At 43.2% G+C, this 19,081-nt stretch overlaps 1 protein-coding gene across 1 annotated transcript in view; it reads left to right on the top strand.

The window, feature by feature from the left end:
• The window catches only part of RRBP1 (ribosome binding protein 1), a 40,021-nt gene extending 27,587 nt beyond the window's left edge, over positions 1-12,434 (top strand). The window contains exons 13-22 of the mRNA XM_081206239.1: positions 997-1,089; positions 2,696-2,773; positions 5,462-5,551; positions 6,344-6,436; positions 7,025-7,096; positions 7,385-7,480; positions 9,681-9,764; positions 11,424-11,516; positions 11,669-11,812; positions 12,269-12,434. Coding sequence (XP_081062365.1) covers positions 997-1,089; positions 2,696-2,773; positions 5,462-5,551; positions 6,344-6,436; positions 7,025-7,096; positions 7,385-7,480; positions 9,681-9,764; positions 11,424-11,516; positions 11,669-11,812; positions 12,269-12,310 — 885 coding nt within the window. The 3' untranslated portion in view covers positions 12,311-12,434. The remainder of the gene's footprint in view (positions 1-996; positions 1,090-2,695; positions 2,774-5,461; positions 5,552-6,343; positions 6,437-7,024; positions 7,097-7,384; positions 7,481-9,680; positions 9,765-11,423; positions 11,517-11,668; positions 11,813-12,268) is intronic.
• Positions 12,435-19,081: the final 6,647 nt, after the last annotated feature.

Below are 19,081 nucleotides of genomic sequence, written 5' to 3' on the forward strand. Positions count from 1 at the left end.
CTGAAGCAAGGTGATTTTCAGACCAACCATCTTGAGTTGGCTGAGGGTCTGCATTCTTCTGTTTTAGGAGTAGCTGGGTAACCCAAGGGCATAAGTAATCCTTCGGTGCCCCCTTTTTCATATCAGTAGGTGGTGGCCACTGGTCCTACAAACACATATGTCTTGGGTAGCCTGTTATTTTTTGTTGACTTAAGAAAGAATATGGAGAAACAAAACTTGGAATGTGGGGACAAATTGGAGGCAAACCTATGCTCTCTGGCAACAGAGTGGGCATTCAACAGAGAAGTACAGTCAGTCCTGTCTCCCTGGTGAATGAACCTGTTTGGCATACATGCCTGCCACATTCACTCTTTAGGTGTACATTTAAGGTTGTTTGACTGTGGACAGTGTTAGAGTTGCTGCGACGGAATCCCTGATCCCTATAGAGTAGAAAAGAATTTGCTCTCCATCACAAGAATGAGTTTCAAAGCTTTACTGAAAACAGTCTTTAAAAAGTTACAAAGAAATATTACAAAAATACAAAGGAACACATTGCTGTTTAACAAGTTAGCAATGTGGTCCTGTCTTCCTTTTAGTCCTTAATACTGTTTAATAAACTGCTGGCTCCATTGCTGACAAAGAAGCTGACCTTCTCAGTTTTCACCTTCCTGTTTTGAGAGATCTGCAGCTTGGGGTACTGGGATGAGTCATCATTTAACCCAAAGACTGAAACAGAAAACTCTTAACCTTTTCTGCCGCATTTGCCAGAGTGAAACATCTTGCTTAGTGCATACTTCCCTACTTTGCAAATGCAAACTTTTACCTAAGATTTTTCAAACTTCAATGCATATAAATATTACATTTTATACATATTAAACTTATATCTTTAACAGACAGGCTCGTAGACTGACACACATCCGCTCAAGAGATACTCAAAGATGTCTTAAGATTCCTGTTAATCAAGAGAAAGGTGTAAAGTCATTTTCAATTTCTGAAAGTCCTTCTTTGTTCTTCCAGGAAGCATTGGAGCAACAGCTTGGAATGATTCAGGAACAAACAATGAAGGTTCTCTTGTCCCTCTTCCCACAGATCCAATTAGGTGATCAGCAGGTAAGCAGCATTTGTTGTTTAATGCTCTCCAGACCTGAAATGCTGGTGATTCAGGCAGTTTCAAATGGAAATAACATTAAAAAAATAAATAAAGGGAAAGATGCACAGCAAAAGAATGCTATGCATGCATGTTTCTGGGTTCAGTCCTCTGTACTTCCAGTAACAAATGCCTCTGGCAGTGGGGCTTGAAGAGTTGCTGCCATTCCAGGGGCACCATGGTTCAATGGACAGTTTCATCACTTAACTTGCTGTTGTTTAGTTGTCTTAGTTGTGTTCGACTCTCCGTGACCCCATGAACCAGAGCATGCCTTGGAAACTCACTTTCTTCTCAAAGCGTATCCTTTTTTATGTCCATGGTGTTTTCTTGGCAAAATACTGGAGTGGTTTGCCAGTTCCGTCTCCAGGTGGATCACATTTAGTCTAAACTCTCGGCTATGACCTGTCCGTCTTGGGTGGCCCTGCACGGCATAGCTCATAGCTTCTCTGAGTTATTCAAGCCCCTTCGCCACAACAAGGCATTGATCCATGAAGGGGCATCACTTACATAGGAAAGCGAAATTAAGACAGTGAGCTACCTAATGGCTGTGAGCAAATGGAGTCGTACTGGCACATCTTTTAATGCAAACTATACTAGCAACACGGGACGCGGGTGGCGCTGTGGGTTAAACCACAGAGCCTAGGACTTGCCGATCAGAAGGTCGGTGGTTCGAATCCCCACAACGGGGTGAGCTCCCATTGCTCAATCCCTGCTCCTGCCAACCTAGCAGTTCAAAAGCACGTCAAAGTGCAAGTAGATAAATAGTTTACCTTCTGGCAGGAAGGTAAACGGCGTTTCTGTGCGCTGCTCTGGTTTGCCAGAAGCGGCTTAGTCATGCTGGCCACATGACCGGAAGCTGTACGCCGGCTCCCTCGGCCAATAAAGCGAGATGAGCGCCGCAATCCCAGAGTCGTCCGAGACTGGACCTAATGGTCAGGGGTCCTTTACCTTTATACTAGCAACACAGTTTATGCTAAGGACCCAAGTCCAGTGGGAAGCCCTTTCTGTGAAGCTCCTTTAAGTCTTATTAGCAAATGTGTTTCTGAAAGGAAAGTTTTGTTGGTTAAAATCATTCCCCACAGGAAAGTGGTGAGGAACCACTGTACATTAGAGATATTTTTTAAAATATTAAGGGTTTTATAAATGGTGTAAATAAATAAATTAAAAAATGGTATCCCAAACCCAGGACAGATGGTTTCTGTGCCTTCGGCTACTGGGTAACTGGTTTTTATTGGACTGGGATGTTAAAGTCTTAAGCCGGTTGAGGAGAGAAGGAGTGTTTGAAGGCAACAGACAATGTTAAAAAGGGATCCATAAAGGGAGATTAAGAGAAGGTAAGGAAGAAGAAATTGAGACAGAGTGATTAGACAAGTACAAGCTCTTAAAAATGGACACACTGTTGAAAGTTTGAGCTGGAAAGGAATATAATACTTGGCAATGTTTATGCACTTCATAAGCCCTGAGTGGCTGGGGAGGCCCAGCCAGATGGGTGGGGTATAAGTAATAAATTATTATTATTATTATTATTATTATTATTATTATTATTATTATTATTATTTTCCTTCTCAGGCGTATGCTGAATGGTTGCAACAGTTTAAAGAAAAGGCTTTGGAAACGCTTCAGTCGCAGGGTGCAAGAACAGAACCTGTAGGTATAATCTGCAAATACCCTCACATGAAAAGTGTTATACAACACAGTAACAAATATTGTGGGTGGACAATACTAAAAAAGCCTCATTTGGAGAACTTGGCATTGAGCCGCACAATAGCGGCGGAGGTTTTCTTTGTCGAATAGCAGCTGAACGGGCAGCAATAGCAACGTCCCTCCTATGGAAGGGAGGCAATTTTTATTGGGAATGCAGTGCAGAGGGAAAGAATGGTAGAAAACCCAAGAACCCCAACTGGGCCTGTCTGTGGCTACTACAATTGTACCTTGGATCCTGAACGCCCTGGAACTCAGACGTTTTGGCTCCTGAACGCCGTAAACCCGGAAGTGATTGTTCTGGTTTGCAAACGTTCTTTTGGAACCCGAATGTCCGACGGGGCTTCCGCAGCTTCTGATTGGCTACAGGACCTTCCTGCAGCCAATCAGAAGCCGCAGTTTGGTTTTCGAACGTTTTGGAAGTCGAACGGTATTTCACAAACAAACAGAAAATCACACAAACCCAACACATTGGATACAATCACACACATTGTAACATATTGTGTAGTTTGGTCATTTGTCTAGTAGCAGATATCCATGTTTGAGGAAGGCTAATAACTTGGTGTTAAATAAAACATTTGTTTATATAAATAATTTTTATTGGTTTTTACACGCTTTCCAAACGTAACATCCCATTTTAAACACCATAACAAACCTTTGGCTATCACAGCGTAGGACTTCCGTCAACCTCGACTAATGGTTTTCTAACTTCCTTTCTAATTTTGCATTTTATTATTATAATTATTGCTATCAAATCCAAATCCTAAATAAACTCCTTCTTAGTCCTCTTTCGCAATAATTCATATAGTTCTCCTTACAAAACTTCTTGTAACACTACAACCAATGTTAATTGATTACAATTGTCTTTCAAATATATCATGAATTTCTTCCAGTCCTTCAGGAAAGTCTGGTCTTGCTGGTTCCGAATTTTCCCAGTTAATTTCACCAACTTGGCATAATCCATCAATTTCATCTGCCCCTCTTCTTTTGTTGTTAATTCTTCCTGCTTCCATCGTTGGGCTAACAGTATCCTTGCTGCAGCTGTCGCATATAAAAACAATTTTTATCACACTTATGAATATCTATACGTACAATACCAAGTAAAAGGGCTTCTGGGGTTTTTTACAAATGTATATTTCAACATTTTTAAAATCTCATTATAAATCATTTCCCAGAAGTCCTTCACTTTCTTACATTCCCACCACATATGGTAAAAAGTGCCTTCTTTTTCCTTACATTTCCAACATTTATTACGGTATTTGTTTCATACATTCTAGCTAATTTCACTGGTGTTATAGACCATCTGTACATCATTTTCATTATATTTTCCTTTAAAGCACTGCAGGCGGTAAAATTTATTCCCTCTCTCCATAATTTCCCCCATTCTTCTAACTGTATATTATGACCAATATCTTTAGCCCAATGTTAAAGAAAATATTTGGGCTCACCCCTCCTGCAACTCTTAGTCAAAATACCTTCCAAAGCCCTGGAAGCTTCCTCCTCCCATATTCTGCTTCTCCCCACCCCAGTGTGCACACAACAGTTTGAAAGCCTTGAATCTCCTTAATGTAACAGGTCTAAGTAAGCAAAATGTGTTGCATGGACACATATTTTGCTTAAAGGTAAAGGGACCCCTGACCATTAGGTCCAGTCGTGGCCAACTCTGGGGTTGCAGCGCTCATCTTGCTTTACTGGCCGAGGGAGCCAGTACAGCTTCCAGGTCATGTGGCCAGCAGGACTAAGCCGCTTCTGGCAAACCAGAGCAGCACACGGAAACACCGTTTACCTTCCCGCCAGAGCAGTACCTATTTATCTACTTGCATTTCATGCTTTCGAACTGCTAGGTTGGCAGGAGCAGGGACCGAGCAACGGGAGCTCACCCCGTTGCGGGGATTCGAACCACCGACCTTCTGATCGGCAAGCCCTAGGCTCTGTGGTTTAACTCACAGCGCCACCCGCATCCCTATTTTGCTTAAAAGAGGATGGCAAATGCTAAATCACACTCTAGAGGAGAAAACAAACAGCATCTAAATCTACATTTTATTTTTCCCAGATGTGAAGTGGGTCAAGCCGATTTAAAATGGCACCAGGGGACGATTTTGAGTCCTGGGCGTGGGAGGGCTTCTCCCCTTCCCTCAAGCTTGAGAAGACCACCAGCGATCACGATGAGTTATAGCCAGTATAGCTCTAAGTGAAGATTTTGTCAGCACACGGATTTCTGTTTGTACAACATTTCCCTCTGTCCTGCCCACATGCACCCCCCCAGTTGGTTCTATGGGTTTCCCTCAACCCTATGGAGCAGATTTGAGGAGATTTGCAGCATGTACAGGCAGATTAAAGGGGAGGAAGGTCCCATTGCAGAAGGGGAAATCCTTGCATGGATGGGATGAATTAGTTCCATATTGGCCAAGTCTAGCAAGTAGTTTTGCCTTTCAGTATTTACTTGTGTATTCTCTGAAATTATTATATAAATGCATTTGTGTAGTATATCATACCCACTCTGATTTTGGCATGCTGGATTTTGTGGCATTTTTAGGTTTGGGGTTGATGGACTTTTTGGCTGCTTTCAACTCTGGTACTGAATCTACTCAGTGCAGTTTCCTCTAAGAGCTTGTCTCTGAAATGTGTTTTTAGGAGATGACACTTCCTTTAAGAGAAGCAAATGAGGCAATGAGTGCCCTGCAAGCAGAATGTGATCATTATAGGACCATTCTCGCAGAGACAGTAAGTGAAATTGTTTATACCAGATAGACATATTACATTGAGTCCAGTTGACTGGATACTGCTCAGAAAAGTTGTTTTCCCGTAAGGGCCATTGTTTCTGTGCTTTGCTTGTCCTGGATGTTATGTACTGAAGTTCTCACCCTGGGCCAGCAGGGGGATACTGTAGATAGTTTTCACTCAGGTCCACATATGCAAATAAGGGATTGAAAGTGACGTTCAGTGATTGGATAGTTACAGAAAATGGTTACTGTTGTGTTGTACTGGAGCTCTATATAAGCAGGCTGGCTGAACCCTTCACTTCAGTTCTGTTCTGGCCTGTGAATAAACAAGAGCTGTATGAAGAATCGCTGTGTCGTCTGATATGTTCACCCACAACTTAACACTGGGATAGATGCCACTTTTGGACATTCTACTCCATAAGAGACCTGTTCTGCTCCAGAGGAAGAACTGAGGGGAGAGAGATTTTCTGCAGGCAATGGCTTTTCCACCTGTCTTGCCCCACCCTCCAGCCCCAGGAGCCTTTCCCAGACTATGACTCTGAAAACAGCAGAAACAACCTGGAAGAAAGGAGTTCAGGGAATTTTCTCGGAACAACGGATGTGGTTAATTATTCTGTGTTTAACAGTTTTTAAGTTGTTAGTTTTTCCAAGTTCTGGAACTGAGCAGTCTCTTGCTCAAGATTTGCAGAGCTAGTGGCAAGAGTACCGACTCATCTAATGAGGAGAATGAACTTCAGATGTAAAGTCCTTTCTATTCTCAGTTGTGTTTTCATGCTTTGTTTTTCAAAACTAGGAAAGGATGCTCAAAGACTTGCAGAAGAGCGTGGAGGAGGAGGAGCAGGTGTGGAAAGCGAAGCTGGTTGCATCTGAAGAAGCACTTCAGAAGGTACTTGCCGAAGGAGAGTGTGTGTATTCGCGTGCATGCTTTGGAGTTGTTACCGAAACCACTTTCTCCTTGTGACCAGTATGAGCACTTCACTGTGCAAGGAAGGTGTTTGATCAGGTCAACCATCACTTCCCACTGTGCAGCGCAGAGGAGATGGTGAAATATCTCATTGGTTTACCCCTCTGCCAACGATATTATTCCATGTCCAAAAATTAGGCACTTCCCCTCAGGCGGTTTAGATAACGGAGGTGAACGTATGTAGCTTTTTCAGTTATGTGTTAAGGAAGAACCGCCTGAGATCTATGGGTGAAGAACAGTATATAATTTAATTAATTAATAATGATGATGATGATGATGATGATGATAATAATAATAATACACAGCTGGAAATTCTCTACCTGCAACTTCACTTTCAGCCAATAGCCCTTAGGTGTTTTGTCTTGTTTTCCTTGAGCCCAAGGCATGTAAGCAGAACTCTAGATGGCATATTTGTGCCAAGATATCTCTCAAGTGAAAATATTAACGGTAAATGCTATACACTAATGCTCTAATTTCTGGTCCCTTGGGTGTGGGAAATGCTTCATTTAGTCCCAGGACCAAATGAAATCTCTTGAAGATGATGTGGAGAAGTTAAAGATGGAACTTCAGAATACAGACAAGGTATGGAAGCATTCGAAGACTCCAGAAGGAAAGTACATGAAAAATTTGAAAATGGGGCATTTTACCTCTTTCCTTTAGACTGTGGGACATGAAATTGGCTAACGCAGAGCAAGCCCAAAACATGACTGGGATGTGTAATCCCAAAACCCTTTCCTTAAGAGGAGGGAGGATTTCTTGTGGTGTCCAGGAATGTATAAATATGATTTCAATGCAAATTTTCTGGTATAAGGGGGAAATGTGATCTTAACAGCTTCCTGTTGTTCTGCCTGCCCCCCCCTTTTTTAACAGCTGAAAGAATACACCTCTCTTTTGGAAGCACAGCTGGAAAATCACTTGGCAACAGCCAACTCCGAACGGCAGAATTACATGAAAGAAGTTGAGCATGTAAGTGTTTGTGAGACATTTGAGTTCTTAGGGAAAGATCATGATTTGGAGAATTGGTGGCTGAAAAGTTTAAGGAAATAATCATGTGGTGTCCGCGAAGAAAAGTAGATGCACCTTTTCAAGCTCGTGGTAAAGGAATAGGCATTCTTTTGAGTTACAGAGGACTATTCTGTGATTCAGCAGAAAGTGTTCACAGGTTCAGTGTGGGGGAAAATAGTAAAAGGGATTTGCCATTTCATAATCTAGACCCCTGATTGTTAAAACACTTCTTTGAATGCAGTCCTACTGGGTGAATAGAATCTTTATTGACTTTTGCTTTGATTTTAAGTTGCATTGATGGCTTAACAATCCAATGAGAAGTCAAGTTATAGATCTCAAATATTAACACAAAAAGTTGTGTTTGTCGTCTTTCATAACACTTGGATTTCCAGTGAAGCTGAATGTTCGGAGAGTCATGACAGATAAAAAAGTGTTTCTTCCCGCAGTTAAACTATGGAACTTGGTCCCACACTAAGCAGTGTTGGCCACCAACCCTGATGGCTTTAAAAGAGAATTGGACAAATTGATGGGCATAAGGTTACTGAAGGCTACTGGACTACGGTGGCTGTGCTCTGCCTCTACAGTTCCAAATTCCAGTTGCTGGAAACCACAAGAGGGTTCTTTCGCTTGGATCCTGCTACTGGTTTCCCACAGGTTTTGGCCACTGTGAGAACATGATGCAGTCTCTCATTAGATTCTTAGGTTGTCTGTTCTTGGAAAACCAAGATCAAGGAAGAGGGAGGGTGTGGCGATCACACAGGGCCCCCGGAGGTTTGACAGTCTATTGACCCTGTGCCACCACTGTGATTGCCTTCTTCGCAGCCACCACCCCACTTCTCACAGGGACACACGGAGTCCAGACAGTTGTTAACATTAACAAATAATCAAATTTATTTTTAAATGCAGGGACAAGCTTATGGTTTCAATTGATTTTTCTTGTCAGTTTCTTAAATCTTAGTTCCTAACAACTTCAAACTGATTAGTCCCAACTATCTATCTTACTCCACCTGACAATTCCTCTCACTCTCTCACAATACAACTCTACCAACCCACACCTAATCCTCCCTCTTCCTTCTCCAATTCCCAAACCTCAACTCCCAAACCTCCACTCTAACTTTTACTCCCCTCTTGCATTCTCACTGGCCAATCACATCACACCCATTTTAACCCTTTCCTTATTACCCATCCTAGGAGGCAAACGCCACAGAGGGTTTGAAGCACAGTGTGCAGAACTAAGTGCTTAAATAGAAAGCATGTTCTGTTGTCAGGAAATCCTCAGAAATACAAGAAAATATTTAATTAAAATTTTTTTTTGTTGTTGTTTAAAAGAAATAAATCATTAAGTTTAACCCTGATGGATACCATAAAGTATCACACTGGATGGAGGAGAAATCTGTTGTAAATGGATTTATGCATGGAATTTTATGCGATGTGAGCTTTGTTTGCATCAGACTGCCTCCTGTATTGAGCTCCTGCTTCTGTTAACCACTGATACGTTTTTGTTTTTTAAAAGCCTGTGTATTATATTAATACTAAACATAGAAAAGAGTCGAGCTCTATGCCTTGCTGTATTTCTGCAACATTAATGAGGGCAGCTGATTTGCATTAGAGTCAACATCAGTCACATTTTTGAGCTACAGCTCAACATTTTCTGCATTTTTCAGCTCAGTGGCAGAGCTGAGTTCACTGTTGAGATGCTCTGTGCTGAGCCCGACTAGGCGGATAGAAAATTTATTTGCATTAGCTACTAGCCATAGCAATAAGATAAGATATACTGGGGATAGAGCTAAATAGTTAGCTATACAAAATACATTCTAGAGGTTTACATCAATACAAAACAGACTTAAGGTTCAGCACAAACTGAACCTGCATGGTGAAAACCATGAGCGCTGAAAGAACACAGACAAGCAGTGACCCCATCCTTAGTTATATGGTAGCAGAAGGTTATGGCTCTTCATCTTCAAATAAACTCTGTTTATATACTAAGGCAGGCATAGGCAAAATTGGCCCTTCAGATGTTTTGGAACTGCAACTCCCATCATCCCTAGCTACCAGGACCAGTGGTCAGGGATGATGGGAATTGTAGTCTCAAAACATCTGGAGGGCCGAGTTTGCCTATGCCTGTACTAAGGTAATGCAATTGTGTCTCTGTGTGTTTTAGCTGAGACAACTGTTATCTGAATCCCAAGAACACCTGGACTCAAGAAAAACAGAAGCACTCAAAAAAGCCCAGGAGCTGGCTCAGGTAAATGATTACATCAAGACAGAGTTTCCTCGTTGTTGTCAATAGAATAGTAAAACTTATAGGCCACTGGTAAACCACAAGCCCACATAACAATAGTTGAAGTCGCTTCGCCACTGATGCCAAGATTGGGGGCTCTTAATTTGGAGGTCTTGCAACTGCTGCAAGTTATTGTGTTAACAAGAGCAAGTTTGTTTTCACTGGTGTCTGTTGACAGTCCTATAAAGAAACACAAGCCTCAGCCAAGTCGGTTTGGGTTCCATACAAAAAATAAAATAAAATAAACCCTGTCCACAGAAACTAGTATGTGAATTTATTCTCAAATTCTTCACGTAGACATTTTGGGCCAAACCACACATTATACTTTATGCATAACATGCAGCAGTGTCTCTTGGTTTTTTCCCTTTCATTACTGGCATAAAGGTAAAGGGACCCCTGACCATTAGGTCCAGTCATGACCGACTCTGGGGTTGCGGCGCTCATCTCGCTTTATTGGCCGAGGGAGCTGGCATACAGCTTCCGGGTCATGTGGCCAGCAATGACTAAGCTGCTTCTGGCAAACCAGAGCAGCACACGGAAACGCCGTTTACCTTCCCGTAGGAGTGGGACCTATTTATCTACTTGCACTGGTGTGCTTTCGAACTGCTAGGTTGGCAGGAGCAGGGACCGAGCAACGGGAGCTCACCCCGTGATGGGGATTCGAACCGCTGAACTTCTGATCAGCAAGTCCTAGGCTGTGTGGTTTAACCCACAGCGCCACCCGCGTCTCCCCATTACTGGCATAGAGTCTCCCAATTTCTTATTGAGATTACTGAGAGGAAGATTCATCCCTTCTCTTACCAGCCAGGATTAGGCCAAAAACTTCTCCTCACTTTGTCTACACCAAGAGCTTTCTCTGGTGTGTTTCTAACACACACACACACACACTGCGGCTGTGCGATTTAGGGGACAATCAGAAGCAAGAGGGGAGCTAATAGATAAGTAACACAATTATGAGATATTGTGCCCCATACTTGGAAAAACTACCGTATTTTTTGCACCATAACACTCACTTTTTTCCTCCTAAAAAGTAAGGGGAAATGTCTGTGCATGTTATGGAGGGAATGTCTACGGGTGGCATGCCTACAGATTTTCCTCCTCTAAAAACTACGTGCGTGTTATGGTCGGGTGCGTGTTATAGAGCGAAAAATACGGTATATTTCCGTTATATTACAAAGAGGTCCTTGTCCCAATGTACTTTTCATTAACATTTCCAGCTTCCAAATCAGCACAGCTATTTGCATGGGGTCTAATCAATACCCAGCAATTACTGCTTGTACCATACTGGAGCGGCTTTGTTTTGTGTGCCCCCCTCCCCAGTGTTTTTCAGTTCAGTATTAGAAGTTTAGCTTTGTATGTGGTTTTGGACAATGGTTTCAATACTGGACCTTTAAACGGGCCTGACATTTCAGTGTTTAATGCTCCAGATTTGACCACATTTTATTAGCATCATTAGTGTAATAAAAATATTCTAGATGAAGTTTTATGTGTTTATGATCCGCCTTCCAATGCCTGTCCTGAGAAGTTTCCAGCTTGATAAGTCTCTTTTTTATTAAAGTGTTTGTTAATTCGGCTCTTCAAGAGTGCAGCTGATTTAAACTTCAACTTTTTTTGAAATTCAAGGCTCAGGACTTGGTGCGCAGCTTGCAGGCTGAACTGGAGAAGCTAAAACTTGGTGGAAATGAGGCTGCCAAGGAAGATGTTTTGCGGCTCCAGGTAAGGCTTCTACCACTGGGTTGCTTTAGGCAGAGGGAGGAACAAGGCAGAGATGTGGGAACTCAACACTGAATTCCACCTCCTTGGAAATACCACAATTATTCAAATAATTGTTTGTTTGTTTGTTTGTTTGTTTGTTTTGCCAACTGAAGGAAACACTAGAGAAGGAGAAGAAGTTAACAAAGGACTTAGGATGTGCAGCTACCAAACTAAAAGAGCTTTTGCAAGTCACCCAAGAGCAGCTGGCTAAAGAAAAGGACACAGTGGTAAAACTGCAAGAACAGCTTAAGGAAACGGTATTTGAATGCCTTCTCTTTCCTTGACTCATCTGCCCACATTAACCTGGCATTGTCTCCTACTCGAACAAGAAACAATTTTTGTTACTGAAGAACTTGGAGGGCAGCGCTAAACATGGTTAAACATATAGGGCTTCAGTTGACTGTGGTAGCCCATCCCCTGCTCCCCCCCCCCATTGCTTTCTGCAACATGAGATATAATTTGTACAATGTAGTAAGATCAGAGCATGCAGATAAGCGCATGATGTATTATGCAGGAGATGGGGGGATTGTACAATTCAGAAACCCCGAAATTCCTACATTAATTTTGTCTCTGTAAGACCCCAGTATAAACCACATCTGAATTCCTCACATCTGTAATCTTAATTTACAAGGTTTCTTTAAAAAAAATTCTGTTCTGTTCTTGAAAACTGTTTAGAACACAAAGTGCAATAACTTACTTTTCATCCTCTTCAGGGAGAAAATGAAGACGTTGCCAAGGAAGGCACATCTGTTTGACTGAACCGAAATCCAGGACATGTTTTTCACCATATGAAATGCCTTAACACTTTCCTAAACTATGCACTTGTTTAATGTAGAGAGAAGCAAAAGAAAGAAAGAAAAAAGACACTATTGACCAGAATTTATTTAGTGGTGGTTTTTTTTAAGAATAAAAGTAAACTGTGCAAGAACCCATCAATAAACACACTCTTTGACTATGTTGTAAAAACTGCACTAATTCCTGCTGCAGGAAAAACTCTGTGCCATGAGGAGGAACCCGGTAGCTTTGGCATCATGCCTGATCGATGGGGTGATTGCCACCATCAAAATGGCCTTGAAAATTGTGTGAAATACTATTAAGACAAACATGGCTTGGGTAATCTCATAGATTCATCGTGAAACCCCATCCATTGCCTGGGAAGCATTTGATGAAGTTACATGTGGCTATAAGTAGCCTGCCTACACAATCACGGCAGTTTGTCTCTATGTGAACACCTTGCAACATCTGGGAGAGGACATCACGTGTCGCTGTTGCTTGCAAGGGACAGACAAACACCATTCCAAAGGCAGGCTGCGTCCACATTCTTAATACTGGAGTCTCTTCCAGAAGCAGGGAACCCTTCCGTTTCCCAAATGTGTTCCAGGAAGGCTGGGACTCTGTCTTCTTAAAGGCTCCTTACTGTCCTAGTTGCTGCAGCACAAACAAGTTACAGGTGCTCCTGTCATGCCCTGCTTATGGGCTTCTCCCAAACAGCTGGCTGATTGCAATTAAAAACGGGATTCTGCGCCTAGCTTGAGTAGAGGTATTATATTTTTAAGAAGATTAGTAATGGCAGCTTCCCTAATATTCTCTGGCAGCACACATGAAAACATGGAGTGTGTTCATAGTTTGACTTAACATTAGAGCCCAACAGGACTGATTTGTGCTGCACGTCAACTGTGTGTTGTACTGCAGTCCAGAATATGCCCTACGGCAGTGCTTTTCAACTCTTTTGAGTCCACAGCTCCCTTGACCAAACACATTCTTTCCGTGGCACCCCAGTGGGAGCCACTTACACTGGGCTTCCCCCATTCTGCTGCTGCCCCATTCCACCCCGCCCCCTTTTAGCGCCGGTTTTGGCGCGCATGTAAGTGGGAGCACATGCGAAGATGGGAACCCAAGCAACACCACTGCTCTGCTGGACTGAGCTGAAGCACTCCACATGGTAGCACCTTTCCTGAAATTAGTGTGCACAATGGGGGTGGAGAGAGCAAAACAAGATAAAGTGTGCGGCCAACACAGAATGGGCTGTTATAATGCCTCTTCGTCCAATTACCGTATTTTTCACTCTATAAGACGCACTTTTTCCCTCCTTACACAAAAGGGAAAATGTGTGTGCGTCTTATGGAGCGAATGCAGGCTGCGCGGCTAAGCCAGAACAGGGAGAAGGAGCGCTGCGCAGTGCTCCATCTTGCTGTTCTAGCTTCAGGCTTAGCTGCGCAAAGCCTCCACAGGGCAGCAGGATGAAGGCACCCTGCTGCCCTGCGGAGGCTTTGCGCAGCTAAGCCAGAAGCTAGAACAGCGAGACAGAGCGCTGCGCAGTGCTCCGGCTCGCTGTTCTGGCTTCTGGGACAGCCTGTGAAGCCTCTGGAGGGCAGTGGGGTGCCTTTATCCTGCTGCCCTCCGGAGGCTTTGCGGGCTTTCCCAGAAGCCTCCGCAGGACACGGGGATGAAGGTTCCCCACTGCCCTGCGGAGGCTTTGCGCGGCTCTTGTGGGAAGTGGGGGAAGGGACAGAGCAGACGACTCTGTCCCTTCCCCCACCTCCCAGAAAAGCCCCCAAGAACCGCACTCCCTTTAAAAAGCATGCGGTTCTTGCGGGAGATGGGGGAAGATACAGAGGGCAGCTTACCCGCACACAGCCTCTTCCGGCCAGGGGGACCCTTCATCCCGCTGCCCGGGAGAGGCATCAGTGGCTATCCCAGAAGCCAGAACAGCAAGAGGCTATCCTAGCAGCCAGATCCCTCTTGCTGTTCTGGCTTCTGGAATTCAGAATTTTTTTTTCTTCTTGTTTCCTCCCCCCCCCCAAAACTAGGTGCGTCTTATCGTCTGGTGCGTCCTATAGAGCGAAAAATACGGTACTTTGTCCCTTTGTATTTCGCAGTGTGTCTGCCCAGTTTGATAATGAAGTGAGAAATGTTCCTGGTGAAATGTATGCTGTCCAATTAAAAACAGAATTTATACATCCAACTACAATTATTTGTGCATCCAGCTCGTATTGGAGCTTTGGATCTGTAATGCTTTTTGCACAAGCAAACCTAAGAGCTGCCAAAGACAGAAATACATTGCTGCTTTGCATTGCGAAGCACATTCAAGAATATTGTGGCATTGCACTGGAAGAAATTACGCAAATTCCCTGAATAAAGAGCTGCCTCCTTAAGGAATCATGGTTCAAGAGAAATCAAGTGTAGAGGAATTTGCTGTGTATTTTTGTAATTCTGAATGATAACTTGTAACCACAGAAGAGCTCCCAAGGTCTCGCAGTTCATGGTGACGCAACTTCTGCCAGCCAACAAGCCCAAATAAATGCATTATGTGCTATTTCATCAGTGCATGGGAAAATATGAATTTGTACTATCCAGATGTAATGGGGCTGCTATAAACAGCTTATTGAGGAGGGAAATGCCTCTTTATTTGAGGATATGAATAGCACATTAGTTAGCCTTCAGCTATGAATTGCCAGAAATGTGCCGGAAGCAGCTCTTCCTGGGAAGCTGAAGCCTGCAGAGGACATCCTTTCAGGAAAGTCCTCTGCCTCGATATCTGAAGTTATTTTTATATTATAGTCAACATTTCGGAACTACAGACAGACTTCTCCCTGCTCAGATACAGAGTTTGGATCTATTTTGCTCTGGCCAAACTGCAGTGATGTAGTGTAAGCCTCTGAATAATAAAATAAATAACCAATAAAAGGAAAAAAACCCACTCCACAAGTTTCCTAAAAAAAACCTGCTGGCTACTGAACCATTGCAGTGAAAGAATTTAAAGCGGATTGGCTGCGTTTTCCTTCAAAATTACAAATGCGAAGTGCTTTTGTCGCATTTTCTTCGCTTTTGTTTTGAATATAAACTCTTGTTTTTGCAGCTGATCGCGTGTCTTCTCGCGGTGGAAACGCGCGTGTTGACCTCTAGATCCAAACACACACACACACACATACAGAGAGAGCACACACGTGTCATAAGCAAGCGGTCCTTGCCCTTTAAATTGTTCCATCCTTAACCAAAGCTCCTGTTTCCAAAATAAATAAAAAAGCTTTCTTTTCTTTTTCAAGTGAATTTTTTCCGGATTTCATCTTTTTTTGTGCGACCAGCCTCCTTGAGGTTCATCTGCAGCAGGCAAGCGGCGTCTGGAACGTGCGGAATAAACCCGCGAATAAACCCGCGGTCGGAATCCCTCCGCGCTCGACCGGCGGAGAGGGGCGGGGCTTATCCAGGCCCCTCCCCCTCCCCATCGGCCAATCGCGAGAGGCGGCCGGGGCTCGCCGTCTCCGTCGTCGCGCTGCTCCTGCTCAGCGGGCGCCACAGGTGCCCCTTCGGAGGCCTCGCTCGGCAGGCGAGCCGCGGGGCTTCGGCCTGGCTATGGCGGCGGCGGCCTGGTCGGCCTCCCCGTGAGGCGGCGGCGGCGGCGAGGTGAGCGCTCTGAGGGGAGAAGGGCCTCGCCGCCAGGGAAGCCGGCGCCGGGGCCTCGTCTCCCTCCGCGCCGCCGGGCAGGAGCAGCGCCCGTAGCCGGAGAACCGGCGCGGGGGAGCGGACTCTGGAGCCGCCCTGGAAGCGGCGCGGCGAGGCGAAGGTGCCTCCCCCCCCCGGAGGGGGGGCGCTGGCGGGGTGGGGGGGGGCAGAGCCTCCCGGGGTCCCTGTTTTGGATTAGACCCGGCAGACAACGTCCCTATTTCCACCAGAGAAATGATGAAGGGACGCCAGGATGCGACCCTCTGGCCACCTGAAGGCAGCCCCGCGTAGGGAACTTTTCAAATGTTTTATTACGTTTTTAAAGATGTGGGAAGCTGCCCAGAGTGTGTGGGGCAACCCAGTCAGATGGGGGTGAGAATAAATAAATAGTAGTATTTATTATTATTATTATTATTATTATTATTATTATTATTATTATTATTATTATTAGAGTAGGAGGTCCCTATTTCCACCAGAGAAATGATGAAGGGACGCCAGGATGCGACCCTCTAGCCACCTGAAGGCAGCCCCGTATAGGGAACTTTTCAAATGTTTTATTACGTTTTTGTAGATGTGGGAAGCTGCCCAGAGTGTGTGGGGCAACCCAGTCAGATGGGGGTGAGAAAAAATAGTATTTATTATTATTATTATTATTATTATTATTATTATTATTATTATTAGAGTAGGAGGTCCCTATTTCCATCAGAGAAATGATGAAGGGACGTGGGGATGCGACCCTCTGGCCACCTGAAGGCAGCCCCGCATAGGGAACTTTTCAAAGGTTTTGTTTTTTTTTTGGTAGATGTGGGAAGCTCACCCAGTCAGATGGGGGTGAGAATAAATAGTATTTATTATTATTATTATTATTATTATTATTATTATTATTATTATTATTAGAGTAGGAGGTCCCTATTTCCATCAGAGAAATGATGAAGGGAAGCCAGGATGCGACCCTCTGGCCACCTGAAGGCAGCCCTGTATAGGGAACTTTTCAAATGTTTTACTACGTTTTTGTAGATGTGGGAAGCTGCCCAGAGTGTGTGGGGCAACCCAGTCACATGGGGGTGAGAATAAATAGTATTTATTATTATTATTATTATTATTATTATTATTAGAGTAGGAGGTCCCTATTTCCATCAGAGAAATGATGAAGGGACGCCAGGATGCGACCCTCTAGCCACCTGAAGGCAGCCCCGTATAGGGAACTTTTCATTTTTTTTATTTTTTTTTTGTAGATGTGGGAAGCTCACCCAGTCAGCTGGGGGTGAGAAAAAATAGTATTTATTATTATTATTATTATTATTATTATTATTATTATTATTATTATTGTTATTGTTATTGTTATTATTAGAGTAGGAGGTCCCTATTTCCATCAGAGAAATGATGAAGGGACGTGGGGATGCGACCCTCTAGCCACCTGAAGGCAGCTCCGTATAGGGAACTTTTCAAATGTTTTATTACGTTTTTGTAGATGTGGGAAGCTGCCCAGAGTGTGTGGGGCAACCCAGTCAGATGGGGGTGAGAATAAATAAATAGTAGTATTTATTATTATTATTATTATTATTATTACTATTATTATTATTATTATTATTATTATTAGAGTAGGAGGTCCCTATTTCCACCAGAGAAATGATGAAGGGACGTGGGGATGCGACCCTCTAGCCACCTGAAGGCAGCTCCGTATAAGGAACTTTTCAAATGTTTTATTACGTTTTTGTAGATGTGGGAAGCTGCCCAGAGTGTGTGGGGCAACCCAGTCACATGGGGGTGAGAATAAATAAATAGTAGTATTTATTATTATTATTATTATTACTATTATTATTATTATTATTATTATTAGAGTAGGAGGTCCCTATTTCCACCAGAGAAATGATGAAGGGACGTGGGGATGCGACCCTCTAGCCACCTGAAGGCAGCCCCGTATAGGGAACTTTTCAATTATTTTTTTTTGTAGATGTGGGAAGCTCACCCAGTCAGATGGGGGTGAGAATAAATAAATAGTAGTATTTATTATTATTATTATTATTATTATTATTATTATTAGAGTAGGAGGTCCCTATTTCCACCAGAGAAATGATGAAGGGACGCCAGGATGCGACCCTCTAGCCACCTGAAGGCAGCCCCGTATAGGGAACTTTTCAAATGTTTTATTGCGTTTTTATGGATGTGAGATGCTGCCCAGAGTGTGTGGGGCAACCCAGTCAGATGGGGGTGAGAATAAATAAATAGTAGTATTTTTTATTATTATTATTATTATTATTATTATTATTATTATTATTATTATTATCATTATTAGAGTAGGAGGTCCCTATTTCCATCAGAGAAATGATGAAGGGACGCCAGGATGCGACCCTCTGGCCACCTGAAGGTAGCCCCGTATAGGGAACTTTTCAAATGTTTTATTGCGTTTTTAAAGATGTGGGAAGCTGCCCAGAGTGTGTGGGGCAACCCAGTCAGATGGGGGTGAGAATAAATAAATAGTAGTATTTATTATTATTATTATTATTATTATTATTATTATTATTATTATTATTATTAGAGTAGGAGGTCCCTATTTCCATCAGAGAAATGATGAAGGGACGCCAGGATGCGACCCTCTAGCCACCTGAAGGTAGCCCCGTATAGGGAACTTTTCAAATGTTTTATTATGTTTTTATGGATGTGAGATGCTGCCCAGAGTGTGTGGGGCAACCCAGTCAGATGGGGGTGAGAATAAATAAATAGTAGTATTTATTATTATTATTATTATTATTATTATTATTATTAGAGTAGGAGGTCCCTATTTCCATCAGAGAAATGATGAAGGGACGCCAGGATGCGACCCTCTAGCCACCTGAAGGCAGCCCCGTATAAGGAACTTTTCAATTATTATTTTTTGTAGATGTGGGAAGCTCACCCAGTCAGATGGGGGTGAGAATAAATAGTAGTATTTATTATTATTATTATTATTATTATTATTATTATTATTATTAGAGTAGGAGGTCCCTATTTCCATCAGAGAAATGATGAAGGGACGTGGGGATGCGACCCTCTAGCCACCTGAAGGCAGCTCCGTATAGGGAACTTTTCAAATGTTTTGGGTT

The sequence above is a fragment of the Podarcis bocagei genome (genome assembly GCF_964188305.1).
Source record: "Podarcis bocagei genome assembly, chromosome: 8".
Taxonomy (NCBI): domain Eukaryota; kingdom Metazoa; phylum Chordata; class Lepidosauria; order Squamata; family Lacertidae; genus Podarcis; species Podarcis bocagei.